The 9,872-nt window shown below is 45.5% G+C and overlaps 1 protein-coding gene across 1 annotated transcript; it reads left to right on the top strand.

Moving 5' to 3' along the window:
- Positions 1–2,800: 2,800 nt before the first annotated feature.
- LOC311120041 (tumor necrosis factor alpha-induced protein 8-like protein 3) lies at positions 2,801–7,143 on the top strand. The gene is made up of 2 exons (XM_084194670.1): positions 2,801–2,889; positions 6,484–7,143. The coding sequence occupies exon 2, from the start codon at positions 6,546–6,548 to the stop codon at positions 7,044–7,046; it is 501 nt and encodes a 166-aa protein (XP_084050796.1). The 5' UTR covers positions 2,801–2,889; positions 6,484–6,545; the 3' UTR covers positions 7,047–7,143.
- Positions 7,144–9,872: the final 2,729 nt, after the last annotated feature.

Genomic DNA, 9,872 nt, shown 5'->3' with positions numbered 1-9,872 from the left:
GCCCGTCTGAAGTTTGCCAATGACCATCTGGATGATCCAGAGGAGGAATAGGAGAAGGTCATGTGGTCTGATGAGACAAAAATAGAGCTTTTTGGTCTAAACTCCACTCGCCGTGTTTGGAGGAAGAAGAAGGATGAGTACAACCCCAAGAACACCATCCAAACCGAGAAGCATGGAGGTGGAAACATCATTCTTTAGGGATGCTTTTCTGCAAAGGGGACAGGACGACTGCACCGTATTGAGGGGAGGATGGATGGGGCCATGTATCGCGAGATCTTGGCCAACAACCTCCTTCCCTCAGTAAGAGCATTGAAGATGGGTCGTGGCTGGGTCTTCCAGCATGACAATGACCCGAAAGACACAGCCAGGGCAACTAAGGAGTGGCTCCGTAAGAAGCATCTCAAGGTCCTGGAGTGGCCTAGCCAGTCTCCAGACCTGAACCCAATAGAAAATCTTTGGAGGGAGCTGAAAGTCCGTATTGCCCAGCGATAGCCCCAAAACCTGAAGGTCTGATTGGAGGAGTGGGCCAAAATCCCTGCTGCAGTGTGTGCAAACCTGGTCAAGACCTACAGGAAACGTATGATCTCTGTAATTGCAAACAAAGGTTTCTGTATCAAATATTAAGTTCTGCTTTTCTGATGTATCAAATACTTATGTCATGCAATAAAATGCAAATTAATGCATTAATGCATTAACAATGTGATTTTCTGGATTTTTGTTTTAGATTCCGTCTCTCACAGACCTCTACATGCTTTGTAAGTAGGAAAACCTGCAAAATCGACAGTGTATCAAATACTTGTTCTCCCCACTGTAGACACACTTGCTTTACTCAAATTGAAAAAAGTAAGGGACCTAGACAGCTGCCCTAGGGAATTCCTGATTCTACCTGGATTATGTTGGAGAGGCTTCCATTAAATAACACCCTCTGTGTTCTGTTAGACAGGTAACTCTTTATACACAATTTAGCATGGGGTGTAAAGACATAACACATACGTTTTTCCAGCAGTAGACTATGATCGATAATGTCAAAAGCTGTACTGAAGTCTAACAAAACAGCCCCCACAATCTTTTTATCATCAATGTCTCTCAGCCAATCATCAGTCATTTGTGTAAGTGCCGTGCATGTTGAATTTCCTTCCCTATAACTGTGCTGAAAGTCTGTTGTCAATTTGTTTAATGTAAAATAGCATTGTATCTGGTCAAACACCATTTTTTCCAAAAGGGACCTGGAGAAGGATGATCATGTTTCTGTTACTATTAATGGTGCATGACTGATTCTCACAGAAACATAGAACACACAAACACACACACACAGACAGTGCAGTCGTGAGTGTAATTAGTCCATCCCAGCCTGGGGGCTTTATTCAGTAACAGTCTAGTTTGTCTTAGCTGCTGTTTCTAATAACTCCATCCTATGATGACTTGGGAACCTTCCCAAAACAAACCTTACGTCCCATTCCACCGCCCGTTCCGGAGTCGGAGATCAGCATTCCGGGCCTGGCAGGGTTCCGGGGATGTGTGTTCTGATGTAACGCAGCAGAAGGTGTTGACTCAGCGTTCTGAAAACAGTGGTTGGAACAAAGACATATTGTCTCTGCTAGCCAGCTAACATAGCTATAGACAGGCTATCTAGTCTCTGCTAGCCAGCTAACATAGCTATAGACAGGCTATCTAGTCTCTGCTAGCCAGTTAACATAGCTAGAGACAGGCTATCTAGTCTCTGCTAGCCAGCTAACGTAGCTATAGACAGGCTATCTAGACTCTGCTAGCCAGCTAACATAGCTAGAGACAGGCTATCTAGTCTCTGGCTAGACCTACTAACACAGCTATCATCTCCTCAATGCTGGTTGACAGTTCATGTACTAAACGTTGACATGGAACATTTAGTTGTCACATATAACATAAGATTAACACCTAATTTAGTTGGATGGATATACTTAGCTAGCTCTAATTCCAGGCCAAACTCTAGTGAATTATGACATATTTTGGCATATATCAAATGGTGAAATTATGGCATGGGGTGTCATTTTTTTTCATTGCAATTTCCTAACGGCCACTAGGGGCAACGCAAGCACTTACTAACATCTAGTAGGCTCGCGACGAGCTATGGGGTTGGGGATGGGGTTGGGGTTGGCGATGGTGTTGGGGATGTTGTTGGGGTTGTGGATGTTGTTGGGGTTGGGGATGTTGTTGGGGTTGGGGATGTTGTTGGGGTTGGGGATGTTGTTGGGGTTGGGGTTGGGGTTGGGGTTGGGGATGAGGACAGGCTTAAACCATGAGCTACAGCACTGCTACGAGGATAGCATATTCAATATGCTAAACCTTAACCCTTTACCTTAACCAATCGTAGTTAATACCTAAACTTGGTTTTACTTTTGCGCATTTTGAGTGACAGCTATCATGTGTGTGTGTGTGTGTGTGTTAGTGTGTGTTTGTGTGTGTGCACTCTTGTACTAGAATCTCCGTACTTCAGTCAGCTGAACAATAGATTGAGAAAGAATGAACGAAAAAGTGAAAGAGAGGAGGAGAAAGAGGGAGGGAATAAAAGGAGAGAGTGGGGAAGAGAGTATAATGCCTGTTTTATAGCTGCTGTAACTACACACATCTTTCAAAACAAGCAGAGTGTAGATAGTAATCAGTGTCTGGTATGTCCAAGACAACTTTCCTCTTGAACAATAGAGTGTATCATATTGTATACTGTATATTGTCTGTGTCTGTGTGCCAAGGCTACAGTGTTACTTCAGGTCAGGAGAGGCATCTCTCTCTCTCTCTTTCCAGACAACCATATGATCAACAGATGGGGAGATGAGAGGTTTGCAGTTGTTGGATAAATGTCAAATATCGACCTGGGCTTGTGAGATCAAGTTGCTTATGAGAAGCACAAGAGAGGTGAGGACTCTGTGCCACCCTGCCTGCATTAGCTACAGGTCTGAGAGGACACACACACACACACACGTACAAACACACACACACAAACACACACACACACACACACACACCAATTCCCTGTTATACCCTCTTCACTTCTGTGCTAAAAGCTATCTCCCTCCTATTACCATCCTTTTCTTTCTCTCTCCCTCTCTTTCCTTCTCTCTCCCTCTCTTTCCTTCTCTCTCCCCCTTTCTCGCTCTCTCCCTCTCTCTCCCTCTCTTTCCTTCGCTCTCCCTCCCTCTCCTTCTCTCTCCCTCTCCTTCTCTCTCCCTCTCTCGCTCTCTGCCTCTCTCTCCCCCTTTCTCCCTCCCTCTCACACACTCTGTCACTTCTCTCACACCTCCTTTTGTCAGGTTCTCTCCTCTGCTCCTCTTTTATCTTTGGTGTGAAACATCAGCGTTCAAACGGCAACATAGCCTACCACAGTGTGGGTTCAATCAAACGACAACATAGCCTACCACAGTGTGGGTTCAATCAAACGGCAACATAGCCTACCACAGTGTGGGTTCACTGCTTTGGATTTGTGACGTTTGTCAAACTTGTAGTAGTGTTACAATTATATTTCTGTTGTTTTGAAATACGATTGTTTCAACAAGTTGTCTATCATGTTATGTTACTCTGAGGCTGCGTCCCAAATAGCAACCTATTCTCTATATAGTGCTCTACTTTTGACCAGAGCCCTATGGACCTATAGTGGAATATATAGGCAATAGGGTGGCATTTGAGATGCAGTCAGAGCCTCATAACAGACACATAACCCTCCAGAGGACTGGGGGAAATGAGAAGCACACTAGAACAAAGGATTGATTCAGAACTGCGGGATGTTAGTTACAGGGAAACGATGGCTGTGACAGATATAGATAGCAGTTATGTGTGTGTGCCTGCTTGCGTGTGTGTGCACTTTTGTGTGTGTTTACGATTCCAAAGAAAGGCTGTTGATGATACAGACAATGTTCTATTGTAATAAAATAGAATATTAGCTGCGAGCTCCGGCTCCGAGGGAAACGTGCTTAATCCCAGTGACATGCACTCATTATTTATGCCTGAACTTATTGCCTAACTTAACCAGCCGCGAGGCGCCGGCGACAGCAGCAGAGCAACACAGGATGTCCAAAACACATTGGACGTTTGGAGACACGTGGACAAATGTCGGAATCTGAAGTCAAATTGGTCAAACTGTGAGATCTTGTTGGAGAGAGAAAGAGAGCAGATATGGGGCTACTGCACAGGCCAGCAAAAGAGAAAGGAAGGGATATGTCAGGCTTATCTCTAAATCTCTCTCTGTCTCTCTCTGTTTCTCTCCGTCTTTCTCTGTCGCTCCGTCTCTCTCTGTCTCTCTCTGTCTCTCTCTGTCTCTCTCTGTCTCTCTCTGTCTCTCTCTGCCTCTCTCTGTCGCTCCGTCTCTCTCTGTCTCTCTCCGTCTCTCTCTGCCTCTCTGCCTCTCTCCATCTCTCTCAGTCTCTCTCCGTCTCTCTCTCCCCTCCCCCAGGCTAAATTCCTACTCAGGGAAACTAGAAAAAAGCCAAGAAGAAAAAAAGCATTTTCATTTCTCTCATCTTTAATCATAATGGTTGATATGTGGTGTGTAATTTGGTGCTGGGTGGGATCAAAATAAAACCCATTGCGTGTGTGTGTGTGTGTGTGTGTGTGTGTGTGTGTGTGTGTGTGTGTGTGTGTGTGTGTGTGTGTGTGTTGTGTGTGTGTGTGTGTGTGTGTGTGTGTGTGTGTGCGAGTGTGTGCGTGCCTGACATGCACACAAACTCAAACACATGCTATATATTAGCCTGCTGGCATTTCTCTGAAGGGAAGTCTGTTTCTAGTCTTCCTCTTCATTACAAGCCAGCTATAGCTTCTGTTCTTCATACATGTGACACATGTGATTTAGTAATTTATGTATTTATTCATGTATTTATGTATTCATTTATTCATTCATTCATTTATCTATCTATCTATGTATTATTGTTCATTCTTTCTTTCATTCATTCATTCATTTGTTCAGTCACAGGGTCATTATCCCCCTCAGTCTACCAGTCAGTCATTATCCTCCTCAGTCTACCAGTCAGTCACTATCCCCCTCAGTCTACCAGTCAGTCACTATCCTCCTCAGTCTACCAGTCAGTCATTATCCCCCTCAGTCTACCAGTCAGTCACTATCCTCCTCAGTCTACCAGTCAGTCATTATCCCCCTCAGTCTACCAGTCAGTCACTATCCTCCTCAGTCTACCAGTCAGTCATTATCCCCCTCAGTCTACCAGTCAGTCATTATCCTCCTCAGTCTATCAGTCAATCACTATCCCTCAGTCTACCAGTCAGTCATTATCCCCCTCAGTCTACCAGTCAGTCATTATCCCCCTCAGTCTACCAGTCAGTCATTATCCTCCTCAGTCTATCAGTCAATCACTATCCCTCAGTCTACCAGTCAGTCATTATCCCCCTCAGTCTACCAGTCAGTCATTATCCCCCTCAGTCTACCAGTCAGTCATTATCCTCCTCAGTCTATCAGTCAATCACTATCCCTCAGTCTACCAGTCAGTCATTATCCCCCTCAGTCTACCAGTCAGTCATTATCCCCCTCAGTCTACCAGTCAGTCATTATCCTCCTCAGTCTATCAGTCAATCACTATCCCTCAGTCTACCAGTCAGTCATTATCCCCCTCAGTCTACCAGTCAGTCATTATCCCCCTCAGTCTACCAGTCAGTCAGACCACTGTAGTTTTACTGTAGTATGAAGGAGTGGAATGATTATGTAACATAAGTGTTGTTTGACTGGAGAGAAAATAGCCAGAGAGGTTTTATGTTTGTTTTTTTATGTTAGAGAATGTAAGAGGTAAATGACGCCAAGCTATCACGACTATCGCCCTGTGTGTGTGTGTGTGTGTGTGTGTGTGTGTGTGTGTGTGTCGGCCATTTCACTGCAAGTAAAGGAAAGGAAAATTCCTCTTTCAGATGGTTTGGTTTTCCAGATAATTTACTGTACCTACTTAATTTAACCGTTACTGATCCAGGTACTGATCCTCTTTAGACTTCCCCTTTAATGCTACTAATATAATTGCTGCTTGTCTGACAAGCACAGTTTAACTGTAGACCTATGTGACAAAGTATTAGGAGTTTGACACCTGTACTCTGAGTTTACAGTATGTGTTCACTGTAAGAAGTGCCTGACTATGACTTTAAAAGGAGGGTTAGTATAAAGCATATCTTCTTCTCTGTGTGTTTGGTCCTGATTTGTCCTTCTCTTTGACAAGAACTTTAAACAGAGAGACAGAGAGGAATGTGTGTTTGACTGGGTGGGCTATGGAGCTAAACACTAACTCTCTCTCTCCTTCATCTCCACCTCTCCACCTCTCTCTCCCTCTCTCCCATTACTCCCCCAATCTCCCCCTTCCCCCTCTCTCCTCCTCCTTCCTCTTACCTCACCCTCCTCCATCCCCCCTCTCCCAACCTCTCTCCCCCCTACTTCACTCTCTCCCCCACCCCTCTTTTGCCCCACCCTCCTCTCCTCCCCATCTCCCTCTCTCTCCCCTCCTTCTCCACCCTCTCTCCCCCCTCCAGGCCAGGAGAGTTTCAACTCCCGCTCCCTGGCCCTCCAGGCGCAGAAGAAGATCCTATCCAAGATGGCGACCATGGTGGTGGCCAACCTCCTGACGGACGACGTCAGCAGTGAGATCCTGGACGAGCTGTACAAGGCAAGCCGGGAGTTCACCAAGAGCAAGAAGGAGGCCCACAAGATCGTCAAAGACGTCATCAAGATCGCCCTGAAGATCGGCATCCTGTACCGCAACCACCAGTTCAGCCCAGACGAACTGGACACGGTCGAACGCTTCAAGAAGAAGATGAACCAGGCGGCCATGACGGCGGTCAGCTTCTACGAGGTGGACTACACGTTCGACCACCGCATTCTGTCAGAGTTGCTCCTGGAATGCCGGGACCTTCTGCATGCGCTGGTGGAGCAGCACCTGACCCCGCGGTCGCACACTCGCATCGACCACGTGTTCAACCACTTCGCCCACGGGGAGTTCCTGGCCGAGCTGTACGGAGACGGAGAGGAGTACAGACTGTACCTGAGGAAGATCTGCAACGGGATCAACAAACTGCTGGATGAGGGAACACTTTAACCTCTGACCCCTGATCTCTCACCTCTCATCTTTGACCTGACATTTGACCCTGCTCCTCCCTTCCTATTACTCAATCTCCATGGTTGCGCCTCAATAATCCCCCCTTTCTCCTGAAGTGTGCACTTGTTCACTTCCCTTCATGGATTTGAAAGGAAATGATTGGTATATGGAACCTCCTTGTAGCCCACACCTACACTAATCCAATGCTTTTACATTTGTGGGGAGTAGTGAACGAGTGCACACTTCAGGAAGAAGGACAGGTTATTGGGACACACCCCTTCTCTTCCTCCGGTCTGCTTTTCTTCCTCCTCTCATTCCTTCTCTTCTTTTAAATCCGCTCCTGATCTGATCTGTTCAACCTTTAACCTTATTTTTCTCTCCTGCTCTCCCACTTCCTCCTCTCTTTTCTCTCCTCCCCTGATCTCTCTTTTATTCTCTTGAGCTTCCTGGACAGGGATGTGCTTTGATCTTCCTCTCCTTGTTTCCTTCCTTATTCTCCTGCTCCCCTTCTTTCCTCTCCTTTCTTGTCTGCCTCCTTTTTTCTATCCAGTTGCCATGACGTTGATGAACTGTATGTAGAATTCTATGATATTGACCTGGTGTCACAGCTCTGTTCTGTAAGGTGTTTTCCCTACATCCTTCTCCCTCTCCCTCTCCCTCACCGTCCCCAAAGTTGGTAAGAGTGTGGCGCTAGCAAATCCAAGGTAACTGGTTCACTTCTCACAAGGATCATACACACATATTAAAAACATACTGTATTCACTCATTGACACTGTTCTATTAGTGGCATTGCATAAAAGCGTCTGCTAAGTGACAGATATTATATCCTAATAAAGTCTAGGAAGTCACAACAGGGAGTGTGAAAGTGGGCGGGTGGATCACCAGCGTAGCGTCTGATAGGCTATGACTGCGACTGGTCATTCACATAGCAACGTAGCCTACATAAAGCAACAAAACCCATGAGAGACCAGCGAATCAGAAGAGTTTTTCCCCTCTTTGGCATTCAAGAACTCAAAAATCTGTGGTGATTATGTGATAGCAACATTTGACATACTTTATTGCGTGGTGTACGTACTTATAGCTTTACTGCTCTGAATCAAGGCCAAAAAGAATGACGATGTTTTGTAAATACACTGTTGGTTCTCTCTCCTTTCATTATTACTGTGTGTGTGTGGGTGTCATGATGTCTTATATCAGGACCTGGAGTTTTTCTAGACCACGTGACCTTCATTACCAGGAAAAATTCCTGACCCTATAGTTCTGTATGCTGTATGCATCATTAACCAATCACAGCCAACCGTCACCATTTCCTGCCAAATATGTAAATGACTAAGGCTGGGATTCAATCCTTTCACGCACTATAACAATCTTTAAAAAATGGAGGCCCACAAGATGTTTACCATGAATACGATCTCTGTGAATGTCGGGGCAAATGCCTTTAAAAGCTGCATTGCTGGTTGTATAGTGACATGCGGTGTAGCACGCCACGGATTGAATCCAGGCCTAAACTAGTCTTACAGCTCTGACTGTTAAGGCCTTGATGATAACTCTGTCCCTTTGGTGCTCTCTGCCTTCTCTCTATAGAGCAGTGTTTTGTGTGTGTGTGTGTGTGTGTGTGTGTGGGTGGGTGTGTGTGTGTGTGTGTGTGTGTGTGTGTATGTGTGTGTACATGTTTTACTATACTTGTGGGTACAAGAATAGTAAACCAACTAAAATTCAGGGAAGTGAGGAAATGCTGCCGGTCCTCACTTACAATAAAGGCTTTTTAGGTTTAGGGATTAGGTTAAGGGTTAGGTTTAGAATTAGAATTAGAATTAGGGTTACGGTGAAGGTTAGGAGTTAGGGTTAGGTTTAGGGTTAGGGAAAATAGGATTATGAATGGGAATCAATTGTTGGTCCCCGAAAAGTCCTCACAAGTATAGTAAGACATACATTATCTGTGTGTCTGTCTGTGTGTGTGTGTGTGTGCGTGTGCGCGCGCATCATGTGTCTGTGTCTGTATCCTCTTTGCTAGGGTGTAACACGTCTATCTTTTATTAAAGATTCCTTATAAATCGGTGCTTGAGGTTTGATGCTTTGTTCAGTTGCACTTTATGACCTGTTATGTACCTCTCATCCTCTCATCCTCTCATCCTCTCATCCTCTCCTCCTCTCCACGCCTTTCCCATCTTCTTCCATCCTCTTATCCCTCTTCTCCCCTCCTACCCTCCTCCTCCTCCTCCTCCTCCTCCTCCTCCTCCTCCTCCTCCTACAGTGTTTCAGTTCTCTGTCATAAATACACACAGTCTGTTACATAGAACAGACAGACCACCCACCTGTAGGTATATATATGCAGGCACGCGCACAGACACGCACACAGACACAAGTCCAAAACACACACACACACTAGATCACTATACAGACACAAATCGTATTTGAAGCAGGGGAACCAAAGGCTAAAGCTCTATAATTGTTTATAACATCTTTATATTGTTGGTATGACAGTGTTATGACAGTGTTATGTAGTCCTTATGACAAGAGGGTTCAATTTAAGTTACTATCACTCTCTTCTCTTTCCATTCACACCTCTCTTCACTTCTCTCCCTCCCACCCCCCTCCTCCTCTCCTCTCCTCTCCTCCTCCCAGTCTCCAGCTGATTCAGACATTAATGATTTGAGGGGCTGGAACTGTGACAGACAATGAGACTGAGGAGACGGGTTAAAATAGGGCCTCAGGGCATGGCTCGCTCACGCAAGTACTATCAGGCACACACACACACACGCACGCTCTCTCACACACACACACACATACGCGCACACACACACACAGATATGCATAAACACACAC

The sequence above is a fragment of the Coregonus lavaretus genome, assembly GCF_964263955.1.
Source record: "Coregonus lavaretus genome assembly, contig: HAP1_SCAFFOLD_2004, whole genome shotgun sequence".
Taxonomy (NCBI): Eukaryota; Metazoa; Chordata; class Actinopteri; order Salmoniformes; family Salmonidae; genus Coregonus; species Coregonus lavaretus.
Note: the sequence above shows the minus strand (reverse complement) of the source record. Positions and strands in the feature narration are given on the sequence as shown.